General features: G+C 51.2%; 1 protein-coding gene across 1 annotated transcript; it reads left to right on the top strand.

The window, feature by feature from the left end:
• The first annotated feature begins 9 nt into the window (after positions 1-9).
• Positions 10-12,885, top strand: CATSPER4 (cation channel sperm associated 4). Its single transcript, XM_059136951.1, has 11 exons — positions 10-102; positions 226-300; positions 779-922; positions 4,494-4,595; positions 8,144-8,241; positions 8,399-8,519; positions 8,730-8,863; positions 10,114-10,288; positions 11,063-11,274; positions 11,604-11,769; positions 12,425-12,885. Exons 1-11 carry the CDS (start codon positions 34-36, stop codon positions 12,476-12,478), a joined length of 1,350 nt encoding a protein of 449 aa, XP_058992934.1. The 5' UTR covers positions 10-33; the 3' UTR covers positions 12,479-12,885.
• Positions 12,886-13,395: the final 510 nt, after the last annotated feature.

Consider the following 13,395-nt stretch of genomic DNA (forward strand, 5'->3'; position numbering starts at 1 on the left):
TTTCTTTGACGGGTGGGAGGAGACTGAGCAGCTATGATAGGTAATCAAGACAACTGGTGGCAGCAGTGGACCGATACCAGTATTAAACCTTTGACTATCCTGGTAGGTGGCCCCTTCCTCGGTCCACCCCAGCTGGGCATGCCAGGGAGGGGCAGGGCGCAGGGGCATCGCCCTGGGTCCCAGGGGCTGCGGCTGCACTGATGGGCGCTCTACTGACCGTTGCAGAGGGCCCCTGATGAGCCCTACGCCCGGCCAGAGGAGCAAGTCCTCATCAACCGCCAGGACATCATGAGCACCAAGGTAAGGAGGAGGCTGGGGCGGCGGCCTGCAGCTCCTCCCCTGCCTCCACAGTCAGCCTTGTGCCGCTGCATCCCAGGGAGCACGGGCTGCCATCATAACTCTGCCCCTTCTAGTTTCTAAACATCCCCCTGAGGACCCTCCCGGTGGCCCCTGCAGTGACCCCCTCATGGCATTGTAGTACCCACCTGGCAGTGCTCCCCATGGGAGCCCCGTATAATGACAGTCACTTACCAGCTGAGCCCTCAAAGGTCTCCCTTGCAATGACTCCCACAAAGATTCCCCAGCAGTCACCCCCTTTCAATGGCCATTTAGGTAGTGATCCCCTACATCGACACCCCCATTTCAAGACCCCTCTCCAGGCAGCTTCTCCCCCTAGAGCGGCCCTCATCCAGGGGCCCCCATTCACTGAGAACAAATGTCCAGGCCGAGGCCTCCCATGTGACGCCTGCCTGAAGGAAGGTCCCCCGCCCTCTCCCAGGATGCCTGGGACATCCAGGAGTTCATCACTCGCATGTATATCCAGCAGCTGCTTCGACACCCTGCCTTCCAGCTGCTGCTGGCCTTCCTGCTGGTGGTCAACGCCATCACCATTGCTCTGCGCACCAACTCCTTCCTTGGCCAGGTGGGACTCCAGCCTGACCTCTGCCCCCACGGATCTAACAGGGGGCCTGGGCAAGCCACTTTCCTCTCTGGGCCTCAGGACCCTTACCTGTTCATGACGGTTGCATTGAATGTTCTTCACGGGCCTGCCAGCTCTGACCTTCTAGGAAATTAGAGATCAAGGAAGACTTCGTGGTGGAGGGGGCCCAGACTTGTAGAGAGGGTGGGAGAAAAATAGTGTGAGCAGAGGCAGACAAATGGGTGCCTGGCGGGGGAGGGTATTCCAATTTAATCAAAAGTCACTATGAGTAGTTCTAGGTATGATCACAGTAGACCGAATGCTGTCTCAGACACAAGCATGTCATTACGGATACCTGAGTGTCACGGAGTACGTGGAAGTTCAAAGTAGGCATCGAACCTGCCTAATCTTACAGTTAGGGAAGGCTTCTTGGGGAAAAGAATGCTTCAGATGGGAAGAAGGAGTAAGTAGGAGTCATCCAGGCAGAGAGAGGTGGGAAAGAGTGTTTACGGATAGAAGAAAGATCTTGTGAGCAAGTTCTGTATGTCCATCTTGAAATCCAGTATGCTTTTGGTCTTATCCTTGATGTGTGTGGGGTTTTTTAAAAGATTTTATTTATTTATTTGACAGACAGAGATCACAAGTAGGCAGAGAGGCAGGTGGGGTGGTGGGGGAAGCAGGCTTCCTGCTGAGCAGAGAGCCTAATGCGGGGCTCAATCCTAGGACCCTGAGATCATGACCTGAGCTGAAGGCAGAGGTTTAACCCTTGAGCCACCCAGGTGCCCCTATCCTTGATGTTTTAATTTCCTACAAGGAATATGCTACATATGTGAACTGCGCCATTTGAAATCCATATTGTAAAAGCGTCCAGTGCCATGGCTGATGATTTCAGAGAAGTAGTCAGCAGCCAGCTGTTGGAGGGTCTTTAAGTTATCTTAAGGATGCTGGCCTCTACCCTACGTCATTGGAAAGCCAAGGAATGGTTTAAAGCATAGAAGTAACCATGATTTAAACACATGACCAGACATGTGTTTTAGAAAACTTACACTTGCTCCCACAGGGTGAAACACAGAATGGAGGGAGCTGGGAATGGGAAAAGATGGGCCAGGCAGATTGTGTTGTGTTCAGTGAAAGGTGGTGGGACTTGGACTTGGGCAAGGGCCATGGGTGAAAGAGGTCATGTGTCTAAAGCTCTGTAGGAGTCAAATCCATGGGCCTTCCTGACTGGTCTTTTTCTTTCTTCCTTCCTTCCTTCCTTCCTTTCCTTCTTTTTTTCTTCCTTTCTTTCTTTCTTCTTAAGATTTATTTTCTTGAGAGAGAGACAGAACAAGCAGGGAAAGGGAGCAGAGGGGGAGGGGAGAGACTCTCCACTGAGTGGGAAGCCTGATGTGGGGCTTGATCCCAGGACTTCAAGATCATGCCCTGAGCCTAAATCAAGTGTCAGAGGCTTAGCCGACTGAGCCCAGGTGCCCAGGCGTCCCCGATCACTATTCTTTCCAACAAACAGTAAGCGCTTAATGTATGTACACTGTTTAACATACCTTATCCTCTCACACATGTAGAGAAAGGGAGAGCAAGGACTCACATTTCTGGCTTGAGCAACTGTGTGGGGACGGTGCTGATTTTGGGATGTGGGGGACACAGAGGGTGTGGGGAAGATGCTGGGGTCAGATTGAGTTGAATGGTGTGGTGGTTGGAGGTACCAGGGCAATATCCACACAGAGAGGTCTAGGGAGAGGTTGGAGGTCAACTCTGAACCAAGAGATCAGGGATAGAGATGGCAGCGTGAGGGTTGACAGCATCTGGGTACGTGGTGGCCAGAAGCTAAAGGAGATGAGGCCACCTGAGGAGAGAGTGTCCAGTGAGAAGGGAAGCACCACAGGACAGAGCTCTGAGGAGAGCCTTCGAGTGAAGACAGAGAATGGTGGCGGCCAAATGAAAGGAGAATAAGGAGGGGTGGGCAGAGGAGTGGGAACACCCGGGAGAATGGGCTGTCGGGGAGGGTGGGGTGCAGGGCCAGAGAAGGTGAGAGAGGAGGCCAGAGAAGGATCATGGAGCATCCCTCAGGTTCAGTTCTTGTGGCCTTGACAAGAACGGCCTCTGGTGTGGTGGAGGCAGAAACCCAAGATGGCCGCTTCTACCCCTCACAGATTGCGAGATGGGTCCAGACTGCAGACACCAGGCTTCTGAGATAGAATGAAGCCAAATGAAAAAGAAGGAAGTAAAAGTTGTGTGTGTGTGTGTGTGTGTGAGAGAGAGAGAGAGAGAGAGAGAGAGAGAGAGACAGAGAGAGAGAGAGGCGGGGGAGGGCAGGAGGAAGAGAGAGTACTCTGCTGCAAAATACAAAGCACATCCATCTTCCCATGGGTCCTGGTCAAAAATGCTGATATGTGTCCATGAAGGTAAAATCCTAGAGGCCTGTGAATGTCAGACTGGTTTTGACCTGGTTTAGACCCTGTAGGCCATCGGGAGCCATGGCAGGCTTGTGGGCAGAGGAAGCAAACTCTAGAATCTCATGACTTGGAGAAGGCAGGAGGCCTACTCAGGAAGGTCACGTAGTAAACAGTGAGGAGAGCTGTTGCCTCCCAGGGCCAGCGGGATGGAGCTGAGGGGACAGATGATGGGAAAGAAAGTTCTTCCTTGTTGTAAACAGACATCCCTGGCCTGTGATGCCCTTTGGGAATGTGGAACAGGCAGCGGGCTCATAACCTTAACCTCCCATCTGGGTTTAAGGAGCTCTGCTCAGCCTCTCATGAACCAGAGGACATGGGTGCTGGTAAGGTGGGGGAGTCAGGAGGCCTCTGTGTGTGGCAGTGAGCTTTGAGGCACTGAGTCTGGACCATGGAGGTAAAGGAAGGGAAGAGTCTTTACAGGAATTTTGGTAACTGCCAGGGTGGAATCACAGGTTCTTGGAGCCGTTAGTGGGGTCACAACTATAGTTGGGTCAGTATGGTATGAGAGATTGGTGGGGAAAGTGAGTTGGATTTCAAAAAGAATTCAAGGTCATCAAGTCATCCATCCATCCATCCATCCATCCATCCATCCATCAGTCCACCCAGGGAACTGGACCCAGGAGGAAGGGGGATACACAGGAGTTTGGCCAGGCTTTGTCTGGGGGATTTGGGAGCTGGAGAAGCAGGAGTGGCTGGGACAACCAGAGAAGGAAGGATGAGGCTTGTATCTGCCCTCTCGGGGGCAGGGCCTTTCTTCCCAGTCCTGGGGACTGTTCTACCTCTCCCAAACCCCTTTCTTGCGTGTCCCTACTCTAGAGGTTAGGAGGGAAAGTTTATAGCCAGACAACAGTCTTTCTTGCTAACTATCTGACCTTGGGCACCTCTCTGATTCCTCCTCTGTGACATGGGAATAAAACCTACTTTGTAGGAGGGGGTGATGCTAACATAAACGGCCCATGTACATGGAAAATGTGCTCTAAAGGGCGCCGCAAGGATATTGAGGCTGAGAAGCAGCAGGAATACAGGCCTTCCTTCCCCCGTGGATGCCCATTCTCTCCGGCCTCCCCCCGGCTCTGCTCCACTGACCTCTCGGCTCCTCTTTTTCTCTGTCTTCCATATAGAAACACTATGAGTTGTTCTCTACCATAGATGACATTGTGCTGACCATCCTCATCTGTGAGGTTCTCCTCGGCTGGTTAAATGGCTTCTGGATTTTCTGGAAGGTAAGATCCTGGGCCCTCCTGCCCTTTCCCCAGCTCCTCCTTAGGGACTGTACCCCAACCCTGTGCTTCTGCCCCAACAAGCTGAGAATGCGTGTGCATGTGCGCGTGCATGCGTGCGTGGGTGTGTCTGTGTCTGTGATGTGTAGAAAGAGACTGACTATTTCTGAGATGTTTGTCTGAGATGCAGCAGAAAATAATTTGTCCTAGAAGTGCATCCTCCCTGGGTTCCAGTCCCTGGATTAGTCTTCCCCAGTTCTGTGATCTTGGGAAAACCTTGCTTTGCTTACCTGAGAAATGGGCTTGAGAGTCTCCACCTTAATTTACAAGGTTCAAGAACAGAGGTCAGCAGACTTTCTGCAAAGGGCCAGGTAAGTATTTTAAGCTCTGTGGGCCGTACAGGACCTGTGACAGACACTGACCTCTTCCCAGAGCACAACTGCCCTGTAAACAGTCCAGACATGCTGACCATGGCCGTGTTCCCAGGAAGCTTTATTCACAGACACTGAAATTTGAACTTCATATAATTTTCACATGTCACAAAGTACCATTCTTTTGATTTTGCCCCCTAATCATTTAAAAATATAAAAACCATTCTTAGCCTGAGGGTCTTACAAAAAATGGGCTACTGGCCAGATTTGACCCAGAGGCTGTAGCTTGCTGACCCCTGTTCGGGAGAGTGTCAGAGCTATTTGGGTGGGAACAGGTCTTAATGCTACATTAAATGAGACTCAAGCTTTGCTTCACTAGGACTTCTACAGTCAAGTGGTTTCTGAAGTCAAGGGATTTATTTTGCCTTTGGGCATGTTTGAGAAGAGGCTTTAAAAAAACCTATCAGGGGGGCGCCTGAGTGGCTCAGTGGGTTAAAGCCTCTGTCTTTATCCCAGGGTCCTGGAATAGAACCCCGCTGCCTGCCTCTCTGCCTACTTGTGATCTCTATCTGTCAAATAAATAAATAAAATATTTAAAAAAAAAAAAACAACACCCCAAAACCTATCAAGGAGCACCTGTTTGGCTTAGTCAGTAGCATCTGACTTCAGCTCAGGCAATGATCATCCCAGAGTCCTGGGATCAAGTCCTGAGTCAGGCTCCCTGCTCAGGGGGAGCCTGCTTCTCCCTCTCCCTCTGCTGCTCCCCACCACTCACATGCTCTCTTACTATCTGTCCCTCTCTCAAGTAAATAAATAAAATCTTAAAAAGAAAAAAAAACAACAACAATCGGGGGCCTCAGTTGGTGGAGTGTGCAACTCTTAATCTCAGGGTTGTGAGTTCAAGCCCAACGTTGGGTATAGAGATTACTTAAAAATAAAATCTTTAGGGGTGACTGGGAGGCTCAGTTGGTTGAGCATCTTGATTTGATTGAACCCAAATCCTCTTGGTTTCGGGTCAGGTCATGATCTCATGGTGCTGAGATGGAGTCCTATATCGGCTCCCTGCTCAGTGGGGAGTCTGGAGACTCTCCCTCCGCTCCTTTCTCCATGTGTGTGCCCACACACTTGCTTTCTCTCTCTTAGATAAATAAATCTTTTTATTTATTTTTTAAAAAGATTTTAGTTATTTATTTGAAAGACAGAGATCACAAGTAGGCAGAGAGGCAGGCAGAGAGAGGAAGGGAAGCAGGCTCCCTGCTGAGCAGAGAGCCCAATGTGGGGCTTGATCCCAGGACCCTGAGATCGTGACCTGAGCTGAAGGCAGAGGCTTTAACCCACTGAGCCACCCCGGCACCCCAATAAATCCTTTTAAAAAGTAAAAATGAGGGACACCTGGGTGGCTCAGTGCATTAAGCCACTGCCTTCGGCTCAGGTCATGATCCCAGGGTCCTGGGATTGAGTCCTGAATCAGGCTCCTTACTCGGCAAGAGAGCCTGCTTCTCTCGCTGCCTCTGCCTGCCTCTCTGCCTGCTTGTGTGTACTCTATCTCTCTCTCTCTGGCAAATAAATAAAATCTTTTAAAAAAACATCAAGTACTGGGTGCCTGGGTGGCTCAGTGGGTTAAGCCGCTGCCTTCTGCTCAGGTCATGATCTCAGGGTCCTGGGATCAAGCCCCGCATTGGGCTCTCTGCTCAGCAGGGAGCCTGCTTCCCTCTCTCTCTCTGCCTGCCTCTCTGTCTACTTGTGATCTCTCTGTGTCAAATAAATCAATAAAATCTTTAAAAAAATCAAGTACTTATACCTTTTATAAAAATAAACATTCATTTATTTTTTTATTTTTTAAAAGATTTTATTTATTTGACAGACAGAGATCACAAGTAGGCAGAGAGGCAGGCAGAGAGAGAAGGGGAAGCAGGCTCCCCACTGAGCAGAGAGCCCGATGAGGGGCTCAATCCCAGGACCCCAGGATCATGACCCGAGCAGAAGGCAGAGGCTTTAACCCATCCAGGCGCCCCTCATAGTGTGTATCTTGCAATCATAAGTTAATATGTATGTATCTTAGTCCTCCCTTTCCTTTGTCCTCCCTCCGTTTGTACTTGGCTTTTGTCACTTAATGGATCCTGGCAACCTTTCTGTATCAGTACACGGAGATCTTTCTCATTCCTCTTTTTTGACTATGCAGTGCTCACTGACTAAATGCTCCGTGTTTTACTCAGCAGTGTCTCATTGTCGGACACTTTAGTGGTCTTCAGCCTTACACAAATGGCATTTTGTACTTGGATCAGAGTCTCCATGGTTCACATTTTAGAAGTGGGATCACTGGTTAAAAGCTAAATGCATCCATGGTTTGCTACATAAGTTTCCATCTTCAGTGGCTATGCTTGAACTTTTCATACATGGGAGCTTCCTTCCTCTGTCCCTATTCCTCTATGACTTTATTCCTTGCTGGACAAAGGGCTTGTAAAAATTCCCTGTGTCTCTCTCTCTCTTGCACAGTGAGAGCTAGTCCACTTCTAAATTGGCTACCGAAGCTGTATTCTTTAATGGTTTTCTTGGTTTTTATTTTCATCTTTTTTTTTTTAAAAGATTTTGTTTATTTATTTGACAGAGAGAGGGACAGATCACAAATAGGCAGAGCAGCAGGCGGGGGGCGGGGAGCAGGCTCCCTGCTGAGCAAAGAGCCCGATGTGGGGCTCGATCTCAAGACCCTGAGATCATGACCCGAGCTGAAGGCAGAGGCTTTAACCCACTGAGCCACCCAGGCGCCCCATCATCTTATTATTAATTGTAGCATGTGTCACACAAAGCCTGGAGCGCCCAAACCCTCTTCTGTCCCCTAACTGTAGGTCAGGGCCATTTTCAGCACTGCACTGGCCAAGGCCAGTGCTCAGCTTGGGAATCAGCTGTGTGTATGAGAGTCTCCACCGTGTGTCTCTGAGAATACACTTGGCTGTTGACATACACAGGAGACAACAAGTGCCTGTGTGTTTTGTGGCACATTTGCGGGGCAGCAGGAGAAATAACAGCAGTGGATAGCAGATGACTGGCCCTGCCCTGAGAAGAACATTGAGCTCCCCCATTCTTGGGGTGGTGGGAGGGCAGACCCAGGATGTCCCCACGGGCTGGGTCTGATAGACACCATTGGGGCTGGCCCACCTCCCCATCCCCCACCACCCCCAGGACGGCTGGAACATCCTCAACTTCCTTATCATCTTTACCTTGCTCCTGGGGTTGTTCATTAGCGAACTCAATATCAACACTATCACCTATACCCTCAGGTGAGCTGGGAACTCTGGGGAAAAGAAGGGCACCTGTCTGGATCCCGGGAGAGAAATGGGGTGGGGATCGTCTCTGTCCCTCTGGGCAGGTTGGGGGTAAGTGGGGCGGAGGGGCACGGGAGGGGCCGAGGGGCACCCCTGAGAGGCTGTGCCATAGGGCACTTCGTCTGGTACATGTGTGCATGGCGGTGGAGCCTCTGGCCCGGATCATCCGTGTCATCCTGCAGTCGGTGCCTGACATGGCCAACATCATGACCCTCATCCTTTTCTTCATGCTGGTCAGTGCCCTCCCCCACCCCCAGCTGCTCCCTTTCCCTGACCAGAGCCCCCAGGTCACTGGGGACTGGGGGGAGGGGGTGGATAGAGAAGAGGAGAGGCCTCTGAGCCTGAACCCCTGGATTCCCTTGGCAGCTTTGCATGGCAGCTGCTTGCCCTGTCTCCAAAGTGGTTGGGTAAAGTTCAGGCATCTTCTTTGGTCTCTCCGGCAGGTGTTTTCCGTGTTTGGGGTCACTCTCTTTGGTGCGTTTCTGCCCAGGCATTTCCAAAACATGCAGGTTGCTCTGTATACCCTCTTCATCTGCATCACCCAAGATGGCTGGGTGGATATCTACAATAACTTTAAGTGAGTGTCTGTAGGGTATCTCTTCCCCCCTCCCCCGACCCCCAGTGGGACAAGGCAGTAGGAGTGGAGATCCAGGGCTTAGGAGGAGGATGGCTCAGCAGGAGGGGGCTGCCTGGGCCTTCAAATCAGGGAAAAGGAGACCCCCCTAGGACTGGTCTTGGTTTTCTCGAGGCCTTGTCCCCCTTTCGAAGTCCTACTGCAGACCCATTCATGAAGATGGCCCCTGTCATGCTAAACAGCTGGGTAGCGAGACCTTGAGCAAGAGAGCAGATCTGTGGTTTCAGGACAGCCTCCCAGTCCCCATTCGAGCCCATCAAACTGCCTGGACTCCTGGGAGTCTCATTTCATTCATTCATAGAGCCGCTGCCCAAGGTCATTTTTGGCCACAGATGGCCACCAGGTTCTGTTCTTTATGTCTTTTCCTTTTACATCTCAACCCTACTTGTTTCCCGTCCCCTCTAGAGAGTAGATCTCTCTGACTGATACCTTTTTTCTCTTGAGGGAATAGAACAGTTGGCAAAGGGCTTCTGCGGGCATTGCCCAGTATGATGTAGGCAGTGGAAAAATCACAGGGTGAGCAGTAAAGGTAGACTGAAGGCTGGGCTTTTGAGTCCTTGCTCCATCACACTAGCCATGCAACCTTGGACAAGTTACTTCATCTCTCTTCTAAGCCTCAACTTCTTTCCCTGGCAGTTGGGAATTGTAATAATTAACTATATCTGAACTGCTATGATCAATAGAGAAAAGCTGTATAAATCTCTTAGCATAGAGCCTGGCACAGAGTGTATATATACATATGTGTGTGGTGGCGGGATGTATGGAAAGAGAGAGAAAGGGAGAAAGACCTTCTTACTTAGGAGATTCATAATAAGGTATTAAGAATGGATGGGCTTTTTTCCTGCATATCTCACTTCTTCCTTCTGATCCTTCTATAATGAGCTTGAATTACTTTTGATAATAAGAAAAACATGAATAAAGAGTATAGCCAATAGATTAAACTTGATAATGCCGATGTACAAATCCCCACCTTGGAGGGCTGGCTTGAGGCCTATGCTCTGTCCCTGGCAGGACAGCAGGTGCTCAGCAAAGAGTGGATCCTTTGACAATCAGAGCAGGCACTAGATCTGCCCAATAGCAGTGAGGTAGCAGAAGTCCCGGGAGGTCTTGAGATATTGTCCACATTTCATAGATGGGGAAATGGAGACTCAAAGGACCAGGGCGGTGATGGGGCCCCTGCCTGTCATCTCTAGGATAGGGACAAGAGACTATGCAATGGAGATTGGGGGCGCCATCTACTTTGCCACCTTCATCACCATTGGTGCCTTCATTGGCATCAACCTGTTTGTTGTCGTGGTCACCACCAATCTGGAGCAAATGATGAAGGCAGGAGAGCAGGGGCAACTGCATCAGATAAACTTCAGTGAGGTAAGTGGGCTGGGGAGGGCAGAAGGGAGGAGAGGGTGAATGTATAGGTGCTGACTGGAGCACATGTATGTGTGTGTGTGTGTGTGTGTCCATGTGTGCATACACGCTTAAGGGCCTAGAGAAAGTCAAGCCTGAGACGTGGGGACAGCATCCCCCACCTTGTGTGCCATCTGAGGGGTGTGGGTTCCCTAGATGTCTGGTTTCCATGGCAACTCAAAACGGAGTGGCTGGTGGCTGGGTAACCTTAGGGCAGGTAACCAATCTAAACCTTGACGTCTTCTTCCGTAAAATGGGAATAATAATAATATTGCTCTCATAGGACTATTATGAGAATTATGTGGATAAATGAACAGTAGTGGGCACACCGGTAGAACTCCTTAAATGTTAGTTACAGTGTTATTCATTCATGGGTAGGACTTCCAAAATGTTGGTGGAGTGGAAGGGGAGTATGTTCCAAATGTTGAGGGGTGGGAACTATGACTTGAGAGTAGGTAGAGCTTTAGAGGTTGGTTAGGTAGGATTTATCAGGAGTGAAACTGGGTGCTAAGTTTTGAAAAGGGATGAGAATTTTCCAAGAGGTGGAGGAGAGGGTAATGCATTTGAAGCTGAGCTCCCGCAGCAGGGTGGGAGGGCTAAGATTGGTTGGAGCTGAAATGAAGGGCATTAGAACCCTGGTGTCCTAAGAGACTCATCCTCCCCCAAACCAAGCGGGAAGGGGCTGGGGGACGGGTGCCGGCTGAGCTGTCTGTCTCCTCTCCATTTCCCTCTTCCCAGGGAGGCAAGCAGGAGCTGGATGAAAGTAACGAGCTGCCGGTGGTGCACTGTGTGGTTGCCCGTCTGGAGATGTCTGGCGTCCCGCAGGAGCCACTGTCGGGGGGCCACCTGTCTAACCTCTCAGAAAACACCTATGACAACTTTTGCTTGGTGCTCGAGGCAATACAGGAGAACCTGACACAGTACAAGGAGATCCGAGATGAGCTCAACACGTAGGGCGGGTACTGGGGGTACCCCCAGTCCTGTGAGTCCGGGCTGAGCGGAGCCTCAGATTTTTCTGGCTTCACGCCCTCACCATTTTATAAGGCGGACCCTCCGGCTCAGAGAGGTTTCAATGACTCGCTGGGGTCGGTGGGTGGAGGAGCCGGAATCCAGACCTTCCTGCTCCTTCCATCTCACACGAGCGCGCAGCTTGGCTTGGATCTCCATAGGAGCGAAGGGGCAGGGAGGAGCGGAGTGGAGGCCAGGGAAGAGCTGGGAGGGCAGCCTCGCTTCTTCCACTCGCTCAGCCCTCGGAAAGTACTCACCCTTCCGCCCGCAGGATAGTGGAGGAGGTCCGCTCCATCCGCTTCAACCAGGAGCAGGAGGAGGAGCTGTTGAACAAGCACTTGTCACTGAACCTGTCGGTGGTGAGCGGCTCCTCCCTGGACATCCGCGATATGACCTACCAGCAAGACTTGATCACGGCACTCATCAACAGGGAGAAGGTGCGTGCAGCTTCCCTCTCCTACCCAGCAAGTGCTAGCCCGCCTCGCACCCCCAGGCCAGCGTAGCCTCTGCCCCATGAGCCAAGCTTTCTGTCTGCTCCGAGATCGGATCCCCTGCTTGGACCCTCGCATGCCCGCGGCAGCCTCGGCGGGTCCCTTCAGTTCCACCCCTTCCCCCTCTGAGAGGCTCTGCCTCTACCCCTCATCAGGCTCCTCCCACTGAGTCACTTAAGTCCCTGTCTCCCTCAAACCTACTACTCCTTCTTAGGGTGGTAAGAACCAACTCCGTTTCTGCATGGTGGCAGATACCTAGGCTCACTGTGGGCAGAGGACCCCTGGGTTCACACTAGAGCGCCCCAGAATAGCCTCCTCCAGAGGGAGGAAGCTTCTAAGGAGAAAAAGGCACACACCCATTTTCCATTTTCCTTAGTTTCTTTCTCTGCTTCCCATACCACCTGAGGGGGCTAGAATGACCCAGAGCCTTGTGAATGTCCACAGCTGCCAAGCTTGGAGAGGACACTAGGCGGCTAGAGTCAGACATAGGAAGGACTTCCCTGGGAAGCCCGGTGGGGTAGCTGGTAAAGCTAGCAGAGGGGAGTGAGGGGGTGTATGCCATGTGAAGCTGGGGGACTGACACAAGCCCCTTGGTTTGCAGGTTCAGGAATCCAACACAAACGTACTCCTTAACAAAAACAAGAGTAGCCGCTGAGAGGCAGAATGGGAGCCAAGGGGCCTGAACACACACACCCTGCGGCATTTTCCTGCATCTCTATGTGACTTGGCACAGTCTGTCCTGAGCCCACCTTCTGCCTTACACCTAGGCAAATGCCTGGGGCTGTGAAGGGGGTGGCTTCTCCAGGGCTTGTGTCTGTGAGCCCCAGGTCCGGAGGAATTCAGATGGAGAAGGATGTTGGATGAGAGAAGGAGCCCCACAGCAAAGAAAGAGCGCGGAAAGGGAGTGATGGCCAAGGCAGCCAAGATTAGTCCTAAGGATGGACATCCCTGGTCCCCTGCTTTAGGCCAGAGCTAGCTGGGACCCAAGTTGACCTAAGCACTTAGAGGAGAAAGGTGAAGCCAGTGGGGCCAGGAATCTATGTATTGACAATAAAGTTTTGTGTTGGGATCAATATGTCTGACTGATAGATCTCCAAACTTGGGCCAGTCTTGTCCCTTAAAAGACTTCTGATGGGAGAGTTACTGACTGCCCTCTAGAGCTTTCCAGTCTAATGGGAGACAGAATGTACCCTGAAAATTTCTGACTTAATGTAATCTCCCCTTAGTGTTCTAAATTTTTATTTTTGGCAGGGGAGGGGGTGGGAATCTGGTTCTCATGGTTGGGAGCCCTAGTCTGATGAAGGAGTCAGCCCCAAGGTAGAGAAGACTGGTCTTCATTCTGGGGGGCGGGGCTAGTTTGATGAGGTCACACCAACCAGTCATGCAGGTACAGCTTTACAGAGGAGAGGAGCCCTGGAGCTTGCTGGAAGGTCGCAGAAAGAGTTTGTGGGTCAGATGAATGAGATCTGGTGGGATACTTGGGACCTGAGAGGTCTCCTTGGGACCTTCACACTAAAGACTATCGAGAGCCACAGCAAGCTCCTGAGCTAGGAATGCAGGAATCTAAGAAAG

The sequence above is a fragment of the Mustela lutreola genome, chromosome 10 (assembly GCF_030435805.1).
Source record: "Mustela lutreola isolate mMusLut2 chromosome 10, mMusLut2.pri, whole genome shotgun sequence".
Taxonomy (NCBI): Eukaryota; Metazoa; Chordata; class Mammalia; order Carnivora; family Mustelidae; genus Mustela; species Mustela lutreola.

Excerpts from the sequence above, each read along its gene's own strand:
- CATSPER4 (XM_059136951.1), top strand. The coding sequence starts at position 34 with ATGATAGGTAATCAAGACAACTGGTGGCAGCAGTGGACCGATACCAGT. Across the intron at positions 8,520-8,729 it reads TCATCCTTTTCTTCATGCTG|GTGTTTTCCGTGTTTGGGGT; the intron begins GTCAGTGCCCTC and ends TCTCTCCGGCAG. Across the intron at positions 8,864-10,113 it reads GATATCTACAATAACTTTAA|GATAGGGACAAGAGACTATG; the intron begins GTGAGTGTCTGT and ends TGTCATCTCTAG.